Source organism: Fusarium subglutinans (genome assembly GCF_013396075.1).
Source record: "Fusarium subglutinans strain NRRL 66333 chromosome Unknown NRRL66333_c0000001, whole genome shotgun sequence".
NCBI lineage: Eukaryota > Fungi > Ascomycota > Sordariomycetes > Hypocreales > Nectriaceae > Fusarium > Fusarium subglutinans.
Genome location: NW_023502064.1, coordinates 550456 through 576073, shown reverse-complemented (window position 1 = coordinate 576073; position 25618 = coordinate 550456). Strand labels below are relative to the sequence as shown.

Here is a 25618-nt window from a genome sequence, read left to right as displayed (position 1 = left end):
CATCTGCAGACCTTGCTTGCATCTGTGACAACACAACACATCACAGCACAGCACCACTGAACACAACAGAGCCGCGCCACCTTCACGTACACAAAACGGAAGTGACAGGCAAGTCTCGTCGGATTTGGCCAGTTTTGTGTGACATTGTGTGCGACATTTAATGGAAGGTGACTGGTGCCACATACCTCATCCTCTCGCGAACATCATCTATCGTCTGTCATTGTCAGAAATGATGAGTTGCGAGTGGATGACAGAGAACCGTGAGTGGCATCAAGATTCATATTCGAAGGCTCATTCGTTCTGTTTAGTCGAGTAACGTCACCATATTCGGGTATTTTTGTTCTTACCAGAAAGGTTGGTGGGCGACACACGACTCACAACAGGTGAGAAAATGGTGATAAGGCTTGAGTATCTGACTCGGGAGAGATCAAGTATTGCGCAGCTGGCCTTTGTCATCATCCTTAACCCGTCTGCGGGGTCGGATACCTCGGTAGGTACTCACAGAAACCCGATATGTTCGCACTTAATTAGGTACTTACTTTATATGAGCTAGACTGTAACATACCAGATTGCTATTCATCGTCTCTTTGTTGTCATGTTTTCCAGTTGTCGAAAAGAAAACTCCAAGTTGAGTTCCCCCATGCACTTAATCATAGATATAAAACGAAAGCTGCCCGACGAAGTACAGATGAAAGTCACTGACGTAGAGCAAACTTTCGAGGCGATAGGATTATGCGTATATACAGTTCAAAGGGTTTGCGCAATGAACGATGATGAAAGATATAGGGTAGCCAGAAAGCATGATCCCCAAACCACTGAAACAAGGGCTGTCAGGCCAGTTCAAGGATAGCTAATCCCTCTTATACCCGAAATCCGTGGGTTAGGGGTCCAAAGTCAGCATCAGAAGACGTCAGTTCATTTTCGTCGCTGTATGATATTTCCAGGGTTTCCCCGACGTATTCGTTTCCGTATCTCCGCGCTGTATAGATGAATCGACAATGCATTGTCGAACCATGATCTTGACTTCATGTATTCAGATGAAAACGACAAAGTACAGTACACGCGATGGATAGAATTGCGATGTCGAATATGTATGACATATTGACTGTAAAATTCCTCTTGTGCAGTGCCATGAGGCCTTAGTTCAGAATAAACCCTAGAACCATTGCGCAGTGAAAACCACACTATATTGATTCGCTCAGTATATCAAACTCTCACAATATCAGCATGATGTCGCAGCGTAGGTAGGTAGTGTTGCGGTAAAGATATACCTTGACCTCAGGGTGTAAAAAGGCTTCTAACGTTAAACTAAGGTGCTAAAAATACTTAGTCTAAGATCCTTTAAAACTTTACTAAATTTACCTAAGTTTACCTAAGGCTTTTTATTACCTAGGATAGAGGTCCTACACAGTAAGTTTTATTGCATCCCATTGCTTGACAACTTCCCCTTTTATTAAGGCTGAACTACCCAGAGCTGAATCGTTCGATATCTCGTCTTCGTGATATCGGAAAATAAATGGTCCTCGATCCAGAGTGGAACATCAATCCCAATTGTAAAAGCTAATTGGTTCACGAGCACTCGGGCTCTGAGAAGCCGGAACAGACCACTTCAATCAACACAAGAAGGCTGAAGCGACATTAACCCTTGTTTATTTTGTTTTCTGGTGGTTGATGAGGTACTGAAATAGCGCTGAACAGAGCTATTGCTCGCCCGGGCTCGTTCGGAGCTCATCATGCGATTCTCATTCAAAGACGACCGTTACTGGCCCCGGTACTTGACGAATCTCATCTCGAGCATAAGAATTCTCCAATGAGAACTGTAGAGGTTTCTGTATTCGTATTTACATTCTGTCGAGAATTCCATGTTTTGAATATCCCTTCACACGTATGCAGCGCATCAATTGACTTCAATGGCAAAGACCCCTTCTTGTTCGTCAAAGTCACTAGGAGCTCCTCTTCTCGTACGTCCTACATCATAAGATAAATCTAGAAGCTCTCACTTCCAAGCCTCCCAATTGGCTCAACCGAGCTCTAAAGACCCTTTCCAGAACTCCACCTGTCTTTGCATCCCTGACAGAAATAACGGCCCCGCCTCGCAAGCCGCCGATGGACCCTTGTAGTATCAGACAATGTGATTTCCTTTACCTTGGTCGATTCATTGATAAAGAAGACGAAGCCCCTTCCGTGAATAGAGTTGGTTTTCCAGATCATTGTGTTTTGTAGGGGGTTCCCAGTAATTATTTGTTCCGCTTGGTTGACTCTTAACCCGAGTTCGTGGTGTTTCCCTTAAGTCACTTACACCAGTCTTCGCCCGGTACTTGACTTATACAAGTCCACTCATTTATCTGCCCGCGGCTTTATAACTTTGCAACAAACCCAATTGCCGATCATGGACGTCGTTCTAGAGGTCGTCGATACATTTATCGCTGATTACGCATACGCCTACTTCCATCCAAAGCCCCCGGCTCCTTATGATTTCCCGTCGCCCTCAAATTCGACAGATACGTCGGCCAAAGCCTTCTCAACATGGACTTACAGGCCGGCCACTCAATTCATCACTCTTGAGCCAGCAGAGGAGGCATATATGAGCGCTTGGGATCGTGACAATCCTCTTCGACAAGCTCTGACTCTATATCTTATCACTTGGTCAGTCATCATTCTGAGATTGATGGATTCAGCTAACAAGCTTTAGGATCTTTGGGCTTCTCGTCTACTTCATCGTCGCGACACTCTCATACATCTTCATCTTCGACAAGCGAACATTCGACCATCCCCGCTTCATCAAGAACCAAGTCCGCCTTGAAATCATTGCAGCCAACAAGGCCATGCCTGTCATGGCCATCATCACGGCACCCTTCTTCCTCCTTGAAGTGCGTGGATACGGGAAACTCTACGACACCACCGAAGATGGACCCGGGCTCTGGTACGACTTCTTTCAGTTCCCGCTCTTCCTCCTCTTCACCGACTTCTGCATCTACTGGGCCCATCGCTGGCTTCACCACCGCCTGGTCTACAAGTACCTGCACAAGCTTCACCACAAGTGGATCATGCCTACGCCCTTTGCTAGCCATGCTTTCCACCCTCTTGATGGCTTCACCCAGTCATTGCCATATCACATCTTCCCCTTTATCTTCCCGCTCCAGAAGATGGCATATGTGGCGCTCTTCGTGTTCGTGAATCTCTGGTCTGTCATGATCCACGATGGCGAGTACCTCACCAACAACCCCGTTGTCAACGGCGCTGCTTGCCACTCTCTCCACCACTCTCGCTTTGAGGTCAATTACGGCCAGTTCTTCACTGGCTTTGACCGCATGGGTGGCACATATCTCATGCCTGAGCAGTGGATGTTCGAGCGTAATATGAAGATGTCAGAGGGTCGATGGAAGAAGGAGATTGAGAAGGTCGATGAGCTTATTGAAGAGATCGAAGGTAAGGACAACCGTACATACGGTTCGTCTAGCACCAAGAAGACTCAATAGATGTTCTGGCAAGCCCAAAAGTCCATCACTAATTTCTGTCAAACTGGATTTGGTCAAATCTTCGCATCAGGACCAAATCTGGGGCGTTCTCATTAGCAGAACTGGCACTTGTCACTAAGTGTCAGTAAATGAACTTGCCAGTTGACAATGTTACCCATCCCCCGGCCTAGCATCGGGCTTTCTTTGTATATAGATTTCGACCTTTGTATGGGTATTCACTCACTGACGGCGTTTGGCGGAGATCACGATGATATGATGAATTCATCGATTGCATATTTAGTACTGGCAGATAAGAAAAGTACAATAGCTGACTGGGCAGACAGAGCCTACTCAGTTAATAATAACCATTTCGCATCCCACCTTAACTCCTTGCCTTGCAGATCATATATGATGAGTGCAGGCTGCTGATATCAAATGCTTTATTGAGCAATCCAACAAACGCTGCCGAAACATAGAGGAATAAGGAAATCGCATAACAAATCAGGGAAACCAAAAAAAGACTTGAATAGGTATAGGAAATTGCATCTGGTGTGCCAACGTAAAAAGTGTTTCGAGCCAAGCCATCTATCGCTTCGACATGGCGTAGTTTTTAAATGATGCGGAAGCATCGAGCTTTGTAGAGGAGGAATAGTAATATAAGCGGAGAGTAGAATTCGTAGTCGAGTGGCGTCGTGATGCGCTACGTTTCTCGTCGAGTACTTCGCATGCTCATGGAGCTCTTATGAGAAGCTCACGAACTTCGGATCCCTCGGTAATCCATCAGCGCCAATACCGTTGGCCTTGAACCGGTTCTCCATGTAGACCTTCCTCGCCTGGTCAAAGTTCATCCTTCTTTTCTTCATGATAGAGAGAACCTCGGCCTTGGCCGCATCGTCAAGACCAGCGCGCGAATCGCCTGACTCGACATTTCCAGAGAGATCGAATGTATTGCTGGAAAGGCCGGCCTCGATATCGCCTGCGAAACTGTTCGGGAGTCGCGAGTAGATGTAGTCTGCGCCAGGGAGTCTGGGTCGTAGATGTTGGACGTGGGGGATCCAGTGGGCGCGGGTGAAGAAGAGAACTGTGCCGAGGATGAGGGCGAAGAAGGAGATCGAGTAGAGAAGATATGACATGCTGGGCGAGTTTGTATTAAAGAGAAAGATGATTGGTAGTGGAGGTAGATCGACAGATTTATGTGCAACGCAACGATACGATCGGGGTACAAAAGAGAGGAACGGCCAAGTCGCAGGCGTATTAAAGAGAATAGAATTTCAAAGTTGCATGATAAATAGGAAGCCCGTCTCTGGTAAGAAACGGACTATAAAAACTCGCAAGTGCAGAGTTTATTAGTCGTGGTTGATATTTCTCGCCCGCATTTGAATAAGTGCAAGTTGAAGTCCAGCAATAAAAGTGAAAAGACGAGCCTCCTTCGCTTTGTCTCAGGAATGAAAGTGCTGACGTGACTCTGTTTGCGAGGCCACGGGCTCCCTCTCCCAATCAATTAAGCCACGCGTTTCCTGGCTTGGCACAGCCGCTACAGGCACAAGGACACGCAAGTTGGTTCTGAAGTTGTTACAGGAGATAGAGGCATACGCTGTAATATGGTAGTTTTCAATCACTGAGCCGAGCAATGTGCCCTTCCTTATAATAGATGGGAATGAGCTTTGAATGTCTTATTGTATGACATCAGGGGTCGGTCGTATCAACCATTCGCCTCTCAACTCTGTTCCAATGAATTTACCCACTGACACTCTGGCCCAGTCTTTCGATACTCCCGCCTCTAGGTGTAAGAAGACTTCTAACGTTAAACTGAGGTGCTAAAAATACTTAGTCTAAGATCCTCTAAAACTCTACTAAATTTACCTAAGCTTTTTGTCACCTATGATACGGAGTAGAGGTCCTATTTTTTTATTGCATCCCCTTGTCCCGCCCGACGGCCCCCTGCCCCCTTTGGCCCAGCAAGCCCAGTGGGTGTCTAGCCCTGTTTGGCATGCTAGGCGAGCCCCATAATTTCTCTACGCACAATTCTCGCCGACTTTGGGTGAATAGTCTTTGGAACTGGATATCTCGACGACGACAACCTCAAGCTTCACTCTCCCCGGTCAATTTTCACGCCAAAACCTCCATTCACAATGTCTACCGCCCAGGAGCTCTCTAACATTTCCTCGGACCTGATCTGGGAGATCGTCCGTGAGTCTCCCTTCGACGATTTCCTCATCTGATATGATATGAATTTTGGCCTACGATATGCGCCTTGATATTGAAGAAGTCAATTACTGAAACGTTTTTGCGATCGCGCAGGTGACAACAACTGCTTCTCCGCCAAGAGCAAGAAGAACGGCGGTGTTCAGTTCTCCCGAGACCCCCTTAACCTGACCAACAAGACTTCTCGCAAGGTACGATTCTGTTCCCGAGTTTTGATAGCCTCTTGGATATTCGAGGGGTTATGGTCGATCGTGTGCGCTAACTCATCTCACAGCACGCTGGTTTCGTCAACGACAAGGTACGACCACAACAGCCCCGATGAGGACGTCTCGACTCGATGAACGTACGATGCTAAACAACCCGAATTAACAGGCCCTCGGTATCGCCCCTGGCGAGAAGGGTGCTATTGTTGTCACCTCCAAGAAGGCTCAGCCCAACAAGCCCGCCCAGAACCTTGTCAAGACCTCTTACAGCGGATCCAAGAGCAACCGCAAGTGAGTATTCGACTGCCCGCATCGTCGTTGTCATTCGACATTGAACATTGGCGGAACTGGGCTGACTGTGATTCTTTCGCACAGGACCTACCAGGCTGTCGCCAACCAGGCTGCCAAGAACGGTTACCGTGCTGACCTCCGCTCCGCTGCCGTTGAGCGTGCCTCCGCCCTCAAGAAGTCCAACAAGCCCGTCAAGCCCGAGCCCGAGCAGAAGCTCCGTGGCAACAAGGCCAAGAAGGCCGCTGCCGCCGCTGAGGAGAACTAAGCTGTCTAATACCAAGATAGAAATGTATTGTGATTAAGGCTGGGCATGAAGCTAGGGAGGCAAGCTGCATAGCCCACAACTGATGAAAAAGAGATCAGTGTGGGAATAGCACATGAACCGAGGTCTCTGGGTCATTCACTGCTGGAGTTAGTGAGCTCAAAATGAATGAATATCTCGCTGGAAATATCGCCGGCAACCCAAAATTTGTGTCTCAGAACAAGAAAGTGTATGTTGGTGAAAGCATGATGTAGGCCATATCAACAACCATTAAGACCGAACTACTTTTCGCGGTTTATACCTTCAGTGACGTAACACAACAAAAGCCTCAGCCAATAACTAAATACATGATTGACATGGCCGGTCTAGAACAAAGTCTGCTCTGCTCTTCCTAGTTCTCTGATCATCTGTGGAGGCTCACGATGTTTGTCTGGATGTATAAGTGCGAAGCGGTAGAATTCGGGTCATGACTTCGGTACCACGGGATACCGAGGATCATGCCGAGTGTCAAGGCGCCGAGGATCCTCATGAATGCGATTCAAGACGTCACCGTCCCGGATAAGTTCGGAGCAATGTTTTGGACAATAAGATCATATGTCGGAATGTTTTGATGCTCAAGACCTCATGTAGCCACAATCCGGAATTAGTTTTCTTGAGTTAGACGCATGTCAATCTCCAGACGCTGACCATGGTGAAGGTCATGAAACATGGTTGGTGCAATAGACGCAAGTCATCCACCGAAGTCAGTTTCTGAACGACAAATATCCGGCTGCCATACGGTATGAGGCATATCAACATCCGGATGCTGGAGGCTACCATCCACGGAAGTATCGGAAAAAGACGAAACTCGTTTGACAAGATGTCAATCAAGATTCGTGATGATGTTTCAAACGACTTGGCTCATACTCAAAGTGAGTGGGCTAATAACAACCAACCACCAAGGCTGCAGAGATGCGTTACGAAATTTCCAAATTTGGTAACGGGGAGGGATCAGCCGCCCCCTCATCTTGGTGGCTTGAACATCTAGTTAGTGGTTTGTTGATTTTCTGCAAACAGTGAATCCTTGTAACGAGAGTGCATTGTCCACTTATAAGTTACAGACCTAGTAAGGGAAGAAACAGAGCGAGTAATACACAACGCGGGGTTTACACGATAGAATTACCAACACTTTCACATGAGCGACTTGCTTGACTGTCCTCGTGGAGCTTGGTTGGACAATTGAGTTTGGATCTGGTGTGCTCACCGGAGTTGGGTCGGGGTTGCGACGGTCAGGCCCGGTGAGTTGTCCAGAGCTGTCGAGTTGGAGGTGCAGGGAATAACTAACTATCGGTCCCTTGACGGCCTTCCCCACGGGACGCTGGATGTGAGGGTTCAGGTTCCAGAAGAGAACCAGACTCGGATCTGTAGTCTGTCAAAACAAGATTGACATCCCGTCACTGTTGATTGGTATAAGACCCAATCGATGTAGCGGGCGATGGGGAATCTGTTGCATCAAGTGGTCAGGGCTTGTCCGTTGCTCCGTTGCTATCGTACGTCGTTCTCCATCAGAATTTATAGTCAATCTGCAGGACCCCCTCAGGGAGCAAAAATATCAGACCTGGGCGAGGGGTGTCAAAATAAACTCAGCAAAAGATATCCTAAACTTGTCCTAAGCTGTCTGAGTCGTTTTATTCTTTAAGATCAAGGACCCGAGTTTTCTTTCCTCCCCTAGACCCCCCAACAAGAGAAAGGAAAGCAGCATAGGGCGCTTGCGCACCAGTCTCAGCGCAAGGCTTTGCGCCAAGTATTGCGCCAGGTCTCTAACAACTGGAGCGGATCGCCATTGCGAGTCAAAGTGGGCGGGCGAGAGGGGAGAATTATCAATGGGTGAAGGGAAAGGAGAAATCCATGATGGTGGAGGCATGTAAGATACCTACCTACCTTTGTAGGTAGTCTACCTGTCTGAGAAAATATCATGAGTATTAACGAAAGCCCCTCCTGCAACCATCGAATGCCCCCGAAACAGTGGGTGATATCAGGACAGTAACGTAATTATCCAAAATGCAAACTCGTGATAGATGGTAATAAGCAATCAAGAGCTGGCGAAAGAGAAGCGAGATGATGATGCCGCTCCTCTTGGTTTGACTGTCCAATAGGCCTGGCAATGGGCAGTGGGTTCTGGACTGTGGATGATGCCCCTCAATTGTCGATGATAGCCATTGACCCTTGCAAGGAGGGGTTTCCTTGAGCCTGCATGGAGTTGGAACCCCCCACCAGAGCTCTCATACAGTTGCACAGCTCTTTTCTGTTGCTTTCCCCGCTCGACATCTGGCACCAACCTACCTAGGCTGTCGCACATGTCTGCGGCAGAAAAGATGGAGGCAAATATAGACGCCTGTGATAATCTCGGACATGTAAATTTGCCAGCCCAGCCCAGCTCCGTGAATCGCCGTAAAGGTTCCCGGTCAGCTCGGAGAGAATAACTCGGGCACTGTAATAGAGAAGTGCTATGATGGCTTAGCAAGGGGACTAGGTAAAGAGGCGTATCCATTAGAATAGCTCGGGAGTGTCTCAGCGGGCTTGAAGGGTACCCGTATGGAGCGGCGTACCTACCTGTACCTTACTGTATGGAGAGCTGCCCTGTAGGTAAGTAGGTATCTGGAACTAACTCACCTTAGTAGAGTACGGCAGGTATCGCCGTGGTAGGTGGTTGCCAGTAGCAGCCCAGTCTCCTCCGTCGTGTCGCATTAAGCACCCTCGAGACTCCCGTCTTCCTCTACATTACTTATTTCAACCCTCTCCCACTTCTTGACCCTCCTCCCACTCTCCTCATTCTTCCCACATCTTGACTCTTCCATCCAAGCTCTTCGTCCATTACCATCTTTTCTCTCTTTCCCAAAGTCTCAACAGAGCAACTACCCCTCCTTCAATCCCAATATACCTGTAAAATCAGTCAAGATGGTCAAGGCTGGTACGTACGAGCGCCGTCTCACTCACCCCTTCATCTTGACATCTGCCTATGATATTCGCGCTCTCTACACCTTGACATTGTCTCTTAGCACTCCTCAGAGCAATAATTGACGTTTTGTATAGTTGTTGCTGGCGCCTCTGGTGGCATTGGTCAGGTATGTTGAAACTTAGTCACTCATATCTTGAAATTACACCAGCTAACAATGATCGATGTACAGCCTCTTTCTCTTCTCCTTAAGACATCCCCTCATATCGACGAGCTCGCTCTTTACGATGTCGTCAACACCCCCGGTGTTGCCACCGATCTCTCCCACATCTCTTCCCGCGCCGTGAGTCGACCCCAGATTTCCCCAGTCGAACATGCATAATTCCCTTCCACCGAAACAAACTATTTGCTCACACCCTCTGCAGAAGACAACTGGCTACCTTCCCGCCAACGATGGCGCTAAGCAGGCTTTCAAGGACGCCGACATTATTGTCATCCCCGCTGGCATTCCCCGTACGTAAAGCTCTTACCCCGGACATCCGGCGTTGGTCCCCGCGTGTCCGACCGACCCCGGAGCCCCTCCCCCAGTTTTTACTCTACTGACCACATCCCCCGCACAGGCAAGCCTGGTATGACTCGTGACGATCTCTTCAACATCAATGCTGGCATTGTGAAGGGTCTCATCGAGGTTGCCGCCGAGGTCGCCCCCAAGGCCTTCATCCTCGTCATCTCCAACCCCGTCAACTCTACCGTCCCTATCGCTGCTGAGGTCCTCAAGGCCAAGGGCGTTTTCAACCCCCAGCGTCTATTTGGTGTCACCACCCTCGACATCGTCCGTGCCGAGACCTTCGTTGCCGAGATCACTGGCAGGGCTAACCCCCAAGAGCTGACCATCCCCGTCATTGGTGGTCACTCTGGAGAGACCATCGTCCCTCTTTTCAGCAAGGCCTCGCCTGCCGTTGATATCCCTAAGGACAAGTACGATGCTCTCGTGAACCGTGTCCAGTTCGGTGGTGACGAGGTCGTCAAGGCCAAGGATGGTGCTGGCAGCGCCACTCTGTCAATGGCTTACGCTGGTTTCCGGTCGGTTGCCTGATCACTTGACGCTGTTCCACCCAGTAACTAACATGACTGTAGATTTGCCGAGAAGGTTCTCCGTGCCGTAAAGGGCGAGAAGGGACTCGTTGAGCCTAGCTACGTCTACCTTCCCAAGATCTCTGGAGTTGGTATCCCTGGAGGCGAGGCCATCGCCAAGGAGACTGGTACCGACTTTTTCTCCGTTCCCATTAAGCTCGGCGTAAGTGGCAGATTTTCTCGTTTCTAGATATGTGCTAATATTACATAGCCCAACGGTGCCGAGGAGGCCACCAACCCGCTGGAGGGCATTACCGAGCAGGAGAAGGCTCTTCTGGCCAAGGCTACCGAGGGCCTCAAGGGCAACATCTCCAAGGGTGTCAGCTTTGTCCACAACCCTCCCCAAAAGTGAATACCCCCAATTTGATATCTTCCCTAATACCCAGTAAGATGCTTCCAGAGCAGGCAAAGACACTCCTGAGGAGCCCATAGCTATGGCACTAGACATAGTAATATGAGTCATGAGCGCGATTGCTGATGATATGACTTTGCGCAGGCTGTGAAATGTTCCGGGCGATGATTTACGGTCGATGTCTTTATAGCCCCGATATTGATGAATCTTGGGGACTGCTGCAGGTATGATTGGAGTTTTGGTCAAGGATTGGTCTAAACCATGGCGAAATTTAGCTCTTGCGCATTCATTGCTCGTTGGTTGGATGTTTGGTGTGCTGTGCCCAGGCTTGGTAGAAAAGGGTATCGTGGTATTATAGCTAGACAGACGAACCCCTCAGGGCTTGTTTGGTATGGTTTTAATCTGGAACACGGCACCCGGCAACTCGTTGATTTCAGCCTGGACACTGGTGTTGATTCCAAGGGCAGCCAACGCACCCCGTACGACACCGCAAGGGAACCATAAGAACTGTGGGGTGTAGCAAGTCAATAGAAGCACATATTATGAAGAGACTGGGGCTTTCTGAAACCATACCGGTTGTGCGCGAACAATTGCTTGGCCGCCAGCTTCTGTGCTCATGCGCGAGAAGGGTCGGAACAGGTTGTCGGTCAAAACATAAACTCCCTGGCTCAATATTAGCGTGTTGTTCTCGTACCGAACAGAGAAAGGAAAGCGCACTCTGTGATTTGTCTTCAGATTGTCAATATTCTTGCCAAACACCAGCGTCCAAAGATCTTTGCAGAGGAATTTGATAACGTCGAGTGTGTCGTTGAATCGTGGTCGGTCTCTTGAGAATCTGTTACGATGTAAGCCATGACGGCGTAGAGAACACCGGACATCGATGCGCACCTCTCTACGAGGCCCTGCCCTACTCTGTACCCCAGCATCTCAAGACGATAGTGCACTGCGTCCATATCCTCTTCCTCGTCCTTCCTTGTCGCAGTACCAGCCATTATTCCGGCCGTGCTGGAGCTTACTGCATGGCTAGTTGAGGCGGTGTCGGCGGGTGCGCCGTTTGATTCTGATGAGATGGAATCTCGTTCATGAGTTACGCGGTAGGCCATAGGAACGAGCTCAATAAGGAGAAAGTCGAGACAGGAGGAGCTGAGGAAGTTGGCAGATGGATCGCTCGAGTTAAAGGGAGGCATGACGGGTTCGAAAGACATGATGGGCGACTTGGAAGATTTCACTTTAGATCAACTATATCAGAGAACGGTCGGAGCTATGTGTGATCTGGAATATGATTTAATACTCGTGCACGTGTTGAGTGAAGGACGTCGTTTGCGTCGAACTCAAAGGGATACGTACTTCCAAGCTCACCGAAGTGCTCTCCTGGTTGGATTGGACGGGAGCTTTCAAACTCGCTGAGTCAGCATTATCGATAACGATAAGTCATTGAAAAGGTTGGAGGGTCCATACAACGCGGGGCTCGATTGAGGGAAAGAGTACTTCGTAGAGAGCGCGGGGCAGTTGAAAAGTTAGAAAAAGTTTAGTGTAGGTGCAGAGTCAGTTCGATTCTAGTTCAGTCCACCACCAACTTTTGTCTCTTTACGGAGCTGGTTCCTCTCAAAGGAATCAATTAAAGTGAGTGACATTCGAAATTCAAATGTCTGTATGATATACTGACTTTTTACTCTCTTAGCAACTACAAAGACCTTGAGTCAAGAACCTCTGTGGACCGATTCTCGCCGCCGAATCTCGGAATCGCACTCGTGCCGATTCTTCTCCTCGCACATATTCTCACGAACCAACATGGCGGACCTTCGAATTCTGCTCATCGGCAACGGCGGCCGTGAGCATGCTCTGGCTTGGAAGCTCAGTCAGTCTTCTCGAGTCGAGCAGATCTTTGCTGTCCCCGGTAACGGAGGAACTGCTGGATGCCCCAAGACCTCAAATGTTTCTTCAGTCAAGGCTGAGGATTTCGCTGGCCTTGTCAAGTTTTCCCAGGAGAACGGCGTTAACCTTGTTGTTCCTGGCCCTGAGGCTCCTCTCGTTGACGGTGTCGAGGGATGGTTCCGAAAGGCTGGCATTCCCTGCTTCGGTCCCTCCAAGGAAGCTGCGCGACTTGAGGGCAGCAAGACCTACTCCAAGGATTTCATGAAGAAGTACAACGTTCCTACCGCCGCTTATGAGAACTTCTCCGACTACAACAAGGCCGTTGCATACATCGATAGTGTTGACTATGACGTCGTTATCAAGGCCACTGGTCTCGCTGCTGGAAAGGGTGTTATCCTTCCCCAGACCAAGGAGGAGGCCAAGGCTGCTTTGAAGCAAATTATGGTTGACAAGGAGTTCGGCGACGCTGGCGACGAGGTTGTTATTGAAGAGCTTCTCATTGGTGATGAGCTCAGTGTTCTGACTTTCTGTGACGGCTACGCTATCCGATCTCTGCCTCTCGCTCAGGACCACAAGCGCATCTTCGATGGGGACCAGGGCCCTAACACTGGTGGCATGGGATGCTATGCGCCTACAAACATTGCTACCAAGGAGCTTACTGAGCTCATCGACCGTGAGATTCTCGAGCCCACCATCTCCGGTATGCGACGAGAGCAGCAGCCTTTCCGTGGTGTCCTCTTCACTGGTCTCATGATCACTAGCAAGGGACCTAAGGTTCTTGAGTACAACGTCCGGTTCGGTGACCCCGAAACACAAACCGTCCTCCCCCTTCTCTCTGCCGATACTGATTTGGCCGAGATCATGCTTGCTTGTGCCCACGGCTACCTCGACAACTGCAAGCTTACCATTGAGAACAAGTTCAGCGCCACAGTTGTCCTTGCTTCCGGTGGTTACCCCGGTTCTTACCCCAAAGGTAAGGCTATGTCTGTCCAGACGCCTCCTGCTGGCTGCAATATTTTCCACGCTGGTACGGCACTAGACAGTACTGGCCTCAAGACTTCTGGTGGCCGTGTCATTGCTATCAACGCTGTTGGCGACTCGCTCCGAGCTGCTGTTGATGCTGCTTATGCCGCCCTTGACCAGAAGGTCATTGATTTCGAGGGTGCTTTCTACCGAAAGGATATCGCTCACCGAGCTTTCCGCTCAACTGCTCAGACCTCCATGACTTATGCCCAGGCTGGTGTCGATATTCAAGCCGGTAACGACTTTGTCGAGAAGATCAAGAAGGCTGTTGCCAGCACTAAGCGACCTGGCGCCGATGCTGAGATTGGTGGCTTTGGTGGCGAGGTTGATCTGTCTCAGGCTGGCTACCCTCAAGCTCCCATCATCGTTGGTGCTATTGACGGTGTTGGTACAAAGCTCATGATTGCCCAGGCAATGAAGAAGCACGACACAGTTGGCATCGATCTGGTTGCCATGAACGTCAATGATCTCGTTGTCCAGGGTGCCACCCCTGTTATGTTCCTTGATTACTACGGCTGCAGCAAGTTGGATCTCTCTACTGCAGCTGACTTTGTCCAGGGCGTTGCTGATGGTTGCCGACAAGCTGGCTGTGCCCTTGTTGGTGGTGAGACTGCTGAGATGCCTGGTATGTACCAGAACGATGATTATGACGCTGCTGGTTGTGCTGTCGGTACCGTTACTGCTGATATCAAGCTTCCTCGCAAGGATGATATGGCTCAAGACGATGTTCTCCTTGGTCTTGGCTCCGCTGGTGTTCACTCCAACGGTTTCTCTCTGGCTCGCCGCATTGTGTCTCGCGCTGGCCTCAGCTACACTGACCCTGCTCCTTGGGACCAGTCTACCACCGTTGGCGAGTCCCTTCTCACCCCTACACGAATCTACGTCAAGTCTCTTCTACCCGTCCTCTCTCACATTAAGGGTCTTGCTCACATCACCGGTGGTGGCCTCGTCGAGAACGTGCCCCGTATGATTCCCGAGTCTCTCGCTGCCGAAATCGAGTTCGGCTCGTGGGAGATCCCTCCTGTATTCAAGTGGATGCGTGAGGCTGGCAACGTCGAGCCCATCGAGATGTGCCGCACCTTCAACTCTGGTGTCGGTATGGTCATTGCTGTTGACCCTGCAAAGGCCGACAGCGTTTCTCAGGCTCTTACCGATGCCGGTGAGAAGGTGTACCGCATCGGTCGTCTCACCCGTCGTGACCAAGGCGAGGCTTGCTTGATCCAGAACGTTGACTCGTGGAAGGCTGAGACCGCGGTGCCTAGCAAGAGAAAGGACATTGGAGCATAATTGGGTAAAGCGATAAGAAAAAAGTATGTGTGATTTATGGAGTCAATTGGGTCATGATAGGATAGGAATTTGGTTTAAAATTAGGGTTGAACGTGATGATTTGAGGGCGAGATAGAAGGCATGCTCGAGATGATTTTTCTCTTTGAAGCCCATACACATGAATGAAAGATGATTTGTGCGTTTCTGACACTCACGTTCTCCCGCAGAAATAACTTCCAATTCACCATGTGACTTGATAACATTGGTTCACGACAGGGACAATCGCCAAACTTCGTACTCTTTGCTTTCCATGACACCCCTATTTGGTATGAGAACATGTAGAGGAGGCTGCTTGTCTTTCCATTGCCTGCTATCATGTTTGAGACTGGACCCTGTCTCTTATCTTAAAATAAATACCCTCTGAACGATTGATCCCCTTTCTTTTGAATACTCCCTTACACCTCGCGAAAAACAACCGTTAGCAATGCCGGTAATTAGCAGGGGAATCATTTTCCGTCTCCTCCAACGCCGGATCAGAACATGCCAAAGTAAAAGTCATCAACCAACACCCCTAATACCAAGCAGCTATACAGACTGCCCCCTTGGGACATATTTCACTGCCACCATAGACTCTTTCTAAAGAGTCCTACGATTCCGTTTATGTTTCTTGCGTCCCTGAGGACGAGCATCCCCCTAAAGATACCCGAGATCACCTGGCGAGATTGGAGAGTTGTTAGGTAGGTTGCCTGAATATCCGTTCATTGACGTGTTTTGCCTTTTTGGGGGCGGGGGCGGATCATCATCATCGTCGTCAGATAGCGTCAAGTCGATGACAGCGGCCATCGGGCGCTTCGCGCTGGTAGATGCTATGCCCCTCGGCCCAGCGGAGGACGACAGATCGCGACCTGCTGTCACTGGCGTACTTATGGTCGGTGTAGAGATCTTGGGCGTCTCTAAGCGGCGGTTACCAATGGAATTGACCTCTGATATCACTAGGTCATCATCGTCATCGTCAAAGGCATTTGGGTAAGACGAGTTTCCATTCGTGTGCCCTTGACTACTGTCGTCGGTGCTCTTGAGATGCCATTCGCCATTGGGTTCAATGGTCACAGTTTCCTGACTCTTTGGTGTATTTTCAAGAATGTCTTTGACATATCTGTTCGAGGTTAGAAAATGAAGCACCTTCATAACCATTGCCTATAAACTTACGCATCGACAGCCAACTGCTCAAAAGTTGCGGACTTGTTGCAAATAGGACATTGCCATTGTGGACCTTGTTCTTGCAGCTGGAGATAAGAAGTGGCATCAAAACATTGCAAGTGTGTGCAGCTCAACCCACGGCAAGGGAGTGCTAATCGCATGTATGACAATGGGCATTTGAGAGATAGCACCTGTGAAGTTGCTACCACATCCGGATCTTGTGCTTTGGCGTTGACTAATTGCATTGCATATCAGTGATAGCTCAGGGGTATTGGACAAACAGTGAGTGGCACGTACGTTCTTGCTTTACAGAATCAATCGATATCTTCTTGCCATTGGCAATGCGCTCCGCAAGCTGTTCGACAGATGTTATCTTGCAAACATGTATCACAAGGTAGAAATTCTGTATTCGGTGTCAGACCAGGATTGTAACAATGCTTGTCCACAGTGCTCACCTTGGATGTCAGCGCGTATGTGAACTCAACGTTGTTGGTATATTTCGGACGAAGACGAAGCGCTTTTGTGATGTCAACCGGTCTAGTAGATCCAGGTTTGTTCTTCAAGCCGCGCAAATTGGCCTTGACCTCGCCGCCGTTGACCTTAAGTTCTGACTGGTGAGGAAATGCGACATCTTGGATTCCCAAGGTGTCTCCGGCGCAAAATACCATCACTCGGTACGAAGGGTCATTAACACACTTCTGTAAAGCAGGGTGATCGTCTAGTCTGATGGGATAGGTTATCGTGTTACGGTGCTGCGACATGACTTGGCAGGGGTGTTAGTATGGCAAGGTACACAGAATGACGCGCAAAACATACCATCGCATGTCTTTATATCACCAGCAACCGCCTCGATCTGATAAAACGGGCTCGGTTTGAAGGTGAGTGCCACTGACGAGCTGAAGTTGACCACAGAGCGCTGACCATTAGACAGGCTGGTGTGGGCGCTAGGGAACGACATGCTGTGCAACCCGAAAGGTGTTGAGGAAGCATGACCATGTGAAATCGGGTAGTTGGACCGAGAGGGCGAAGATCCGGTCTGAGAGCTCGAGATGGAATTGTGCACGCTTTGGCGAATCTGCTGCAGGCGCACGGGATCGTTGGCGTTGACGGCTTCTTGGATGACTGGTGGCGAAGCGGGCATGGTTAGCTACGATACTGAAGAGGTTTGAAGCAGTGATTCACGGCCGAATGAGCATGCGAAAGAGAGATGAAGCCATCGCGCAGTGCAGACGAAAACAAGAGTGAATTGTGTATGAGCAGGCTCTAAACTCACGATTATGTATGCGACGCTGCAGCTCAGCCTTGATGCCAGTGCTCTTGACTCCGTTAACCTGACACACAGAAGAGAGTTGGCGATTTAACAAGCGGTTAACTTGTCGCGCAAGAGAACTCGCTTCCGATCGAAGATTTGCGTGTGCATTTGTTGAACTTGAGTGCGAGGGTGCAGCCGTAGCGGACCCAAAACCTGCGGAAGCCATGTCGAAGGGTCGAAGGGTCGGTCGGTTGGTCGTTCCTTCCGTTTATCGGTCGCTAATGTTTGCGTTTTTGGGCCGAGGAAGGTGTCGTTATCGTTATCGATGGAGATTATGCGTGGAGGAAGGTGCTGCCAGTGTTGGGCGCGAGCAGTGGTTGTGGAAGTCGCGCAACGGCATCCAAGGCAGATGCGCAGGCTGATCGGGTGCAGCCTGTAGGTGGATGAAGTATTTGGTCGTATCAGACTGAATGGGAAAAAGGCGAGCGAGGTACGAGAGAGTGAATGAATGAATCGATGAAAGCGATAAAAGTTACATCTAGAAGACAAATGTACAATCGGATTATAAAAGATAAGGCGATGAGCCCTCCACTCTGACTGACACTGAATATATGAGATCTCAACCACCACGCGTGCTCTAAACTCGTCGTCGTCCTCTCACGCTAGGTAAGGTATGTCATGTTTGCCCTGGCCAGTCTTTAGAGTGTTGTCGCACTCGAGTCCAAGAATAGAAGGCGGTCATCCCTGGCACACGCAGGGAGTCGACCACTTAGTACTAGGATCCAGCATCCGTCTCTGTGGAGCTTTGCTTAAAGTTACTAGCCACACACCGCCACAGTTAAAACTCACTACCTAACCTACTGCCCCTCGGTAGGTCTAGTAGCTTAGGTTGTCCCAACTTTTTTTTTCTTAGCAGCAGGGGACTTTGATAACGACTTTTACTTAACCATCCATCTTCAACCATATCGACAAAAATGGCAAAGAGCGCACGAGCAAGCACCAGAAAGGCCAACAACAGGCGCCTTGTTGAGAATGTTTTTGGTCCCGCCGAGGCTGCTCGAAATGAGCGTCTCTCCGCTAAGCTCCTTGAGTTGGCCAAGCAGCCCAAGCCTGAGTCTTCAGATGTGAACATGAACAGTGAGTGACAATGGTACAGCGTCGACCAGATTAAGCGCTAACATACCAATTCTCAGCGCAAGAAGAGGATGCCAACGACCATACCAAGGAGGATGTTCAGGACAATGAAGCCACATGTGAGTTTGGACAGAACCGTCTGTCTCATTCATTTGCACTAACCCGCCATGTCTAGCAATGGATGTGGACTCAAAGAAGCCTTCCAGTGGTCGCATTGAGAAGAAGCGAGTTGACAAGCGCAAGCAAAAGGCTTCCAAGATTGTCTTCAAGTCTTACGGTAGCCGATCCAAGGGCAAGAAGAAGAGCTCTTAAACTGAACTTGGGGTAAAATTGTTTTCTGGTCTTTGTTCTGGGGGTTTCTATCCATTCATCGGCGTTTAACAGCAAAATCTAAATCAATCTGAATCTGTGATACCCGAAATTTCCGTCCATCTAGATTTGCCCCTCAGCCTTGTGTGGCTCAACTTCCAATTGGAGTTGAGCAGCCAATAATAGTACCGCCTTCAACCACCACCTCTTTGGTTCGTCTTGGCAAGGCTATCGTATAGATGGTCGCGCTCAGGATCTCGACACGTCCCTCACTTCTACAGCTGACACATTTTTTATCGTTCCATATAATGATGGCGCATTATTGACGGGTTATTTTCTGTATAAATAAATACGATATTCAACCTCGTCGTAGTCACTCCTTTGCCCTATTCTATAACTGTCTTTTATAATGGTGTCCTCTCATAATGGCTCGCTACTGCGCACTCTGTTGCTTGTCGCAGCCAATCTTCTAATCCCGGTCTCAATTGTCGTCTTTGCGCTGGGCTTCTTCCCTTATAAACCGTTTCTTCCAGGATTGGCTGAATTCGAGTCTCTTGACTTTGGGTTGCCTCCTGATGCACCATTTGATCGTTTAATATTTATGGTTGTCGATGCCCTCAGAAGGTAGAGCTTTAATGAACCCCAGATATCTCGCTCTGAACTCCCAATTGACCTTTCTTGTAGCGACTTTGTTTACTCGGACGCCTCGGGATTTGATTATGTTCAAAGGTATTACATGTCAATTGTATTTCATCTCATCAATGCTTGTGCTTATCAGATTCCAGTCTCATCCGAGATGGCAGCGCAATGCCGTTTACAGCCAATGCTCGATCACCCACCGTTACCATGCCGAGAATCAAGTCCATGACAACCGGTTCTATCCCTTCGTTTGTTGATCTTATTTTGAACTTTGACGAGGCAGACACTTCCTCCACACTCGCTTCTCAAGATACTTGGTTAGCTCAGATCAAAGCCAAGGGAATGGGCAAGCTTCTCATGTACGGAGACGACACTTGGCTGAAGTTGTTTCCCAACACTTTCGATCGCCAAGATGGAACTTCCAGTTTCTTTGTGGCGGTTCGTGACTCAACACATGATTCTCACGTTCAACCCAACTGACATCTTACTAGGACTTCACAGAGGTTGACAACAATGTCACCAGAAACATTGCCCCTGAACTTGAGAACAATGATTGGGGTCTCATGGTACTTCATTATCTTGGTCTAGATCATATCGGGCATAAGGCTGGACCAAAGAGGTTTGTTTCACTGGCGGCTGTTTCTTCCATCAGTTCACTAACACGTCAAAAGCTCGAATATGTTTCCCAAGCAGCGCGAGATGGACGGTATTGTCAAGACCCTTTTCGAAGCTATGGAGTCTAAGCCCCACTTGGACTCGACACTCCTCGTCCTTTGCGGCGATCATGGCATGAATGATGCTGGTAACCATGGTGCTTCTTCACCCGGCGAAACTTCGCCCGCCTTGGTTTTCATGTCTCCAAAGTTGAAGAAGGTCTCCCATAAGCTCTCTGCCCCGTCTCAACCCAAGGATGAGTTTGATTACTACTCCATGGTCGAACAATCTGACCTGGCGCCTACGATTGCCGCCCTTTTGGGTTTCCCAGTATCCAAGAACAACCTAGGGGCCTTCATCCCTGATTTTCTCCCCTTCTGGCACAAGACCAGTGATCAGATTCAGATTCTAGTTCGAAATGCTAGACAAATTCTCAGCATTGTCACGGCCGCTTTTGGAAGTGAGCTCTTCGACGCACAAAGTAGCGTTGACCCCTGTGCTCTTGAGCAGACCGAGATCAACGAACTCGCATGTCAATGGCGAAGGATCAACAAGGAGGCACATGTGCTCGCAGCTGGTGACAAGCTGGACAAAAAATGGCTCGATAACATGTCACAGTGGCTCCGCCGAGCCCAAGATCTCATGAGCAGCATGGCTTCAAACTACGACATGCCCAAGCTTTACATTGGTCAAGCGATCGCTGCTGTTGCTGCTATTGCGAGCACAGTTGTTCTTGTCAGTCTTGGGACTCATCGGGATGGACAAGTTCTTCCGTTCAGCCTCATGACATTATCCTACGGCGCCATGATGTATGCGAGTAGCTATGTTGAGGAGGAGCAGCACTTTTGGTACTGGTCTTCTAGCATTTGGCTTGTCATACAAGGAGTGCTTCATATCCGCAGGTATGCAATAGTCGAGTACAGAATTGCTTTCCTATACTAATTAAGGTACTAGGAGAAACAGCCTTACTGGCATCGCTTGGGTCTTCGTTGCACTGGTTGCTTTGAGACTCACTAGGGGCTGGAATCAAACTGGCCAGAAGTTTGCAGGAAGCCCTGATATCGTCAAGAGCTTCGTCGTCACGCACCCTCAACTTCTCTGGGCTATCATCACTTTTGGATACATTCTCATGTCATTCCGCTTGCTTGCCCGTCTCAGGAGTCTTCCTTCTCTGGCTAGCACAAGCGCTACCTCAGTCCTGCTCATGTCTGCGTACAGCTTCAAGCTTGACTTCACGAGCGAGGATGCCCCGGAGCTCGTTGTTGGCTTCGCTAGAAGCTTGAACGACATGTTCGTGGGACAGTCATTGCTTTGGAGGGCCAGGACTGCCTTTATTCTTCTTGGCGTCTTGTTTGGGTATGGCATCTATCGGTCGTTCACTGGTGGTCAAAATGGCCAGTTGCAGTCAGGTAACGTCTCCTCTCTTATACCATATCTGCACTATAACCACTGACACATTACAGCATATCTTTTCCATCATCTTTACACCATCTTGGGCATGACCCAGTCCCGCGCCACAAACATTCCCCTCTTTCTATTATCTGATATCCTCTTCCACGCACTCCAAGCCGCCGATCTCTCCGTAACCGGAATCACCATCACAGCTATTCTTCTTCAATACGCAACATTCTTCGCCTTTGGTGGCTCAAATGCCATCTCCTCCGTCGATCTTTCCAGCGCATACAACGGTATCAGTGGCTTCAACCTCTTTGCCGTTGGTTTTCTTACCTTGGTCAGTAACTGGGCTGGGCCAATATTCTGGACATCTGCCGCCAACCTTCTGCTACTGCGCAAGTACCACGACGGTCAGCGCAATGCCTTCTGGCAATACGTTACTTTACAGACTATCTTTGTCTCTGCGACAGTTGCATTAGTCATGGCGGCTTGCACATCACTGAGAACTCATCTGTTTATTTGGACAGTTTTCTCACCCAAGTATCTCTATTGTATGGCCTGGAGTCTCGGTCAGCACTTGCTTATCAACATTGGCTTTGGCGGTCTCCTGTTTTGGTTGGGGACGCGTAATTAGCATCATTTAGCTTCTCAGTGATGGGTATCTTCATGTATGAATATCTGAGAACTTGATGGGAGCATGGCTCCTAGTATCTAACCAGGAGCTCATGGAATAAGTACATCATTAATAGAAACAACAGTAAATCAAGAACACGTCGCCAAAACCAAGATCCCTCCCATAATCGAGCCCAAGGTACCCGTCCAACCATCACGGTACACCAAATCATCCAGGTCCCATGTCATTACTTCATCAATCTTCGTCTCTTACACGTCTGTCATCTCTACATCCTCGCCATCTGACAAAAGGTCGTCCACAAGAGATTCTCTTTCGTCTTTTTCCTCCTTAGGAACCACAGTGCCATCACTTTCTTCATCCTCCTCCTTAATGCTTGGCTCCTCGATGATCGTCTTCTCTTCCTCGGGTGATTGATGATCCGTGATCACAGAGGTACTCCTGCTGGTACGTCGGTGGGCTGGTTGTTGTTCATCAAGGGCATTCACAATCTTGCCCAGACTGACATGAAGCTTGAAGAGAGCGCTGCGGCTAGTGGCATCAGACAACAAGCCTTCTTCCACTGCGATGCTGACCTCATTGTAAGCCTCACGCAGCTTCTCCTCGCTTGATCCAGGGGAAACATGGAGCTTTCCGAGAAGGGTGCCGATGAGTTTCTTTTCTTCTTCTGTAAATGGGTCAGTATCCGTAATTGCCAATGCAAATTGTTAACCCACTAGTAATGTTGCCTTGTAATTTCTCTAGGATATCGAAGGCAAAGTCAAGATGCACGTCACCATTTACCGCCTTCTTGTCAGATTCCAGCAGGTTTGTAGATCTGTAGCATTTCCGGGGATCGGTCCAGTCGACGAGGCACGCTCCGATGGTAGTCATGCTGACCATATCCTCCTCAACATCCACATCATCATCCTCCAGGCTTTCACGAACATTGAATAGAGCATGGATTGCGTCAAGGGCGATTGACCGCATGAGGTTTTGGTTCTCTTCTCGGGAAAAGCAGAAGACAGGGAGGAAGTAGTTGAGTGCCTGTCGAACAGTCTGGTTGGATGCAGACGAGGGGTCAAAGTACGCGACGACAAGTGACTTGAGCAGGTCCTGGCACGCTTCCTCCTCACTGACGACACGACCAAGCAGCAGCTTTGAGGCAGCAACAGTAGCAGCCGCCTGGACCTCAGGTGACTTGCCACCACCCTTGACAGCTTTGACGTATATCTTCAGCAGGCCAGGTGTTGACGATAAGAGCTGGGCGCCATGGACATTGAGAATATCGGTGAGAATGTGCAGAGCAGTGATCTGGAGCGCTGTGTGACCCTTAGTGAAAAAATGCATGAACAAGCTAAGATTCTCTTCGGCGAGTGAGCGATCCTGGAGGGCACAAAGGCCAAGGCAAACCAGGCCTCGTTCACGAACGGGTGCCTCGTGACTTCGGACTGCTGGAACAACGAGGTTATTCAGCATCGCCACAAGATCGGTGTTGTCCTGGAGGTTGCTTGCCACATGGGTGAGCATGCACTGAACGATATGCAAACACTTCATGTTGACAACAATTTCTCTGACTGCCTTCTCACGCGCCTCTTCCTCGCTCAGTTCAGGGTCACCGCCTCGCTTGCTTCCCTTAGTTGGCGTACTCTGACCGCTAACCTCTGATCTGGCTGAATGGAAGCTGTCTTCTGCATCATCTGCAGGAGGATCATCGACAATGGTGTCATGAACATCTGCCACTGACTCTAGGACAATGCTTATGAATTCTCGCTCTCCGGCAGCATCTGGAGAACAGATACTCTGAAGTGTCTCAACAGCGAGCTTTGTGACCTCGTCTGGTAAATCGGGGATCGAAATAGCCTGCCGAAGCAGGGTGAACATCTTACGTCGTCCAACTTCGTCAGAGTAATCGAGGGTCAGTGCAATTTGGAGCAGTTGTTCAACAATAAACTCCTGCTCTACCGTGTCTTCTTCTTCATCTTCGTCGTCTGCCTCTGCTATCCTCTTAACGGCAGTAGTTAGAACGTGAAGGTATCGCTCCAAGAAGAAAGCGAGCTTGGTGACCTCGGGAAGTTTTTCTTCCAAGAGGTTCAGGTACTTGCCATCGCCTTCAAGGCGGCAGAAATCGTTGAAACTCCTAGCCATGAAGACTGACTCGGCAGACAGGGTCTCCCAAAAGTTGTCATTAAACTCTACTGTTTCACGGTAGTCCGGGCGCCCCTCCCAGAAGCCTTTCATGGCCTCTAGTGCAACGCCGTTCTCAACGCCAGTATTGATCACGTCAATTCGCTCTAGCAATTCAAGGAGGCCATCAAAGTTGGGAGGTGCTGGTTCTACCGGTACGCCATCCTCTTGAGGGGGTGCGCCTGCGCAGTCTTCAATCCATCGCTCGCGAAACAGTCTGCTTGCAGCTTTTCGGACGTTCTCGTCTCTGTCACGAATACCCCAGCGAAGGAGCTTCTCTCGCATTTTAACAGACAAGTGACGGAAATCACCTAGGGCAGGGAGGAGTCTGGAATAAACAGCCCTTCGAGTTGCTGCGTCTTGATCGCGCGCGCGCTCAAGAAGGACTGACAAAGTCTCGGGTAAGATGGGAAGGTTGACGAGGAGCGATCTTCGCACATCAGCGTTGGGGTCGTTCTGTAGAACCTCCAACAGCTTCTCGAGCAGACCGGTATCGTCGTCGTCGCTATCATCAGAGTTGGTGCAGCCTTCCGTCTGATTTCCTGCAAGACGGCCTAGACCCAGCACCGCTTGAGAGCGGACCATGGCCTCCTTGTCTCGGATCCTCTTGAGTAGCCCATGGCGCAGTTTCTGGAAGAGATCGTCGTCTATCGCGTCGAGCGAGTTGATAATGTGAGAGATGAGCTGTGTCGACCTGAAGCGAACCACCTTATCCTTGGCGGTCAGAAGAGGAAGAATGGCTTCCAGGAGTTGTGAGGTTAGGCGAGTGCTTGGAGTCTCTGGCATGACACTTGCATCTTGATCGACCTCTCCTAGGAGTTCATTGTCTTTTGCACTTGCGTGCTGCAGAAAGAGGCCGGTGAATTTAATTGACTTTTCTCCCACACTCTCCGACTTCTTGATTGGCATGATTTTGCTAACGCAGCGTATAAATTCGTGATTGAAAGCATCCTCGTCGAAATCGTCTGCATGAGATTGGTCGGGGTTTGTTGGCTCGTAAGCGCAAGACTCCTGAATCTTTCGTAGATTCACGACAAGCTTTCGGTGTGTTGCCGTAGTTCTCTGTGCATCACGAAAGACAGCACATACTTTGGTTCGTAGAGCGCTGTCAGGGGTATCATCTGGTGAGGTACGAGAAGCAGCTGAGCTTCGCGCAGCTGGCGTCCTCGAAGAACGGGCGGTAGTTCTTGCAGGCATTTTTTGTGTGTCGCCTTAGTCCATCGACTGTTGTTAA

The 25618-nt window shown here is 49.4% G+C and overlaps 10 protein-coding genes across 10 annotated transcripts; 6 read left to right on the top strand and 4 right to left on the bottom strand.

Annotated features, from left to right (window-relative positions):
• Window positions 1–2389: 2389 nt before the first annotated feature.
• FSUBG_184 (C-5 sterol desaturase) lies at window positions 2390–3479 on the top strand (the record flags this gene model as incomplete). The annotated part of the gene is made up of 2 exons (XM_036679548.1): window positions 2390–2646; window positions 2693–3479. The coding sequence occupies 2 exons, from the start codon at window positions 2390–2392 to the stop codon at window positions 3477–3479; spliced, it is 1044 nt and encodes a 347-aa protein (XP_036544322.1).
• Window positions 3480–4198: 719 nt separating this feature from the next.
• Window positions 4199–4591, bottom strand: FSUBG_183 (uncharacterized protein; the record flags this gene model as incomplete). The annotated part of the gene is made up of 1 exon (XM_036679537.1): window positions 4199–4591. The coding sequence occupies one exon, from the start codon at window positions 4589–4591 to the stop codon at window positions 4199–4201; it is 393 nt and encodes a 130-aa protein (XP_036544321.1).
• Window positions 4592–5590: 999 nt separating this feature from the next.
• On the top strand, window positions 5591–6422 carry FSUBG_182 (ribosomal L28e protein; the record flags this gene model as incomplete). The annotated part of the gene is made up of 5 exons (XM_036679526.1): window positions 5591–5648; window positions 5760–5854; window positions 5938–5961; window positions 6036–6157; window positions 6242–6422. The coding sequence occupies 5 exons, from the start codon at window positions 5591–5593 to the stop codon at window positions 6420–6422; spliced, it is 480 nt and encodes a 159-aa protein (XP_036544320.1).
• Window positions 6423–9356: 2934 nt separating this feature from the next.
• On the top strand, window positions 9357–10840 carry FSUBG_181 (malate dehydrogenase NAD-dependent; the record flags this gene model as incomplete). The annotated part of the gene is made up of 7 exons (XM_036679516.1): window positions 9357–9369; window positions 9492–9523; window positions 9566–9697; window positions 9780–9867; window positions 9975–10437; window positions 10492–10651; window positions 10700–10840. The coding sequence occupies 7 exons, from the start codon at window positions 9357–9359 to the stop codon at window positions 10838–10840; spliced, it is 1029 nt and encodes a 342-aa protein (XP_036544319.1).
• A 375-nt stretch (window positions 10841–11215) lies between these two features.
• Window positions 11216–12045, bottom strand: FSUBG_180 (trafficking particle complex subunit 6B; the record flags this gene model as incomplete). Its single annotated transcript, XM_036679505.1, has 4 exons — window positions 11216–11347; window positions 11414–11503; window positions 11558–11675; window positions 11729–12045. The coding sequence occupies 4 exons, from the start codon at window positions 12043–12045 to the stop codon at window positions 11216–11218; spliced, it is 657 nt and encodes a 218-aa protein (XP_036544318.1).
• Window positions 12046–12631: 586 nt separating this feature from the next.
• Window positions 12632–15025, top strand: FSUBG_179 (bifunctional purine biosynthetic ade1; the record flags this gene model as incomplete). The annotated part of the gene is made up of 1 exon (XM_036679493.1): window positions 12632–15025. One exon carries the CDS (start codon window positions 12632–12634, stop codon window positions 15023–15025), a length of 2394 nt encoding a protein of 797 aa, XP_036544317.1.
• Window positions 15026–15697: 672 nt separating this feature from the next.
• FSUBG_178 (uncharacterized protein) lies at window positions 15698–17345 on the bottom strand (the record flags this gene model as incomplete). The annotated part of the gene is made up of 5 exons (XM_036679483.1): window positions 15698–16160; window positions 16214–16439; window positions 16502–16607; window positions 16660–16967; window positions 17021–17345. The coding sequence occupies 5 exons, from the start codon at window positions 17343–17345 to the stop codon at window positions 15698–15700; spliced, it is 1428 nt and encodes a 475-aa protein (XP_036544316.1).
• Window positions 17346–18430: 1085 nt separating this feature from the next.
• On the top strand, window positions 18431–18902 carry FSUBG_177 (family UPF0642; the record flags this gene model as incomplete). The annotated part of the gene is made up of 3 exons (XM_036679472.1): window positions 18431–18593; window positions 18650–18709; window positions 18766–18902. 3 exons carry the CDS (start codon window positions 18431–18433, stop codon window positions 18900–18902), a joined length of 360 nt encoding a protein of 119 aa, XP_036544315.1.
• A 406-nt stretch (window positions 18903–19308) lies between these two features.
• Window positions 19309–22221, top strand: FSUBG_176 (ethanolaminephosphotransferase; the record flags this gene model as incomplete). Its single annotated transcript, XM_036679461.1, has 7 exons — window positions 19309–19523; window positions 19584–19628; window positions 19685–19976; window positions 20030–20157; window positions 20210–21094; window positions 21147–21601; window positions 21656–22221. The coding sequence occupies 7 exons, from the start codon at window positions 19309–19311 to the stop codon at window positions 22219–22221; spliced, it is 2586 nt and encodes an 861-aa protein (XP_036544314.1).
• A 248-nt stretch (window positions 22222–22469) lies between these two features.
• FSUBG_175 (condensin complex subunit 3) lies at window positions 22470–25581 on the bottom strand (the record flags this gene model as incomplete). The annotated part of the gene is made up of 2 exons (XM_036679450.1): window positions 22470–22885; window positions 22935–25581. 2 exons carry the CDS (start codon window positions 25579–25581, stop codon window positions 22470–22472), a joined length of 3063 nt encoding a protein of 1020 aa, XP_036544313.1.
• Window positions 25582–25618: the final 37 nt, after the last annotated feature.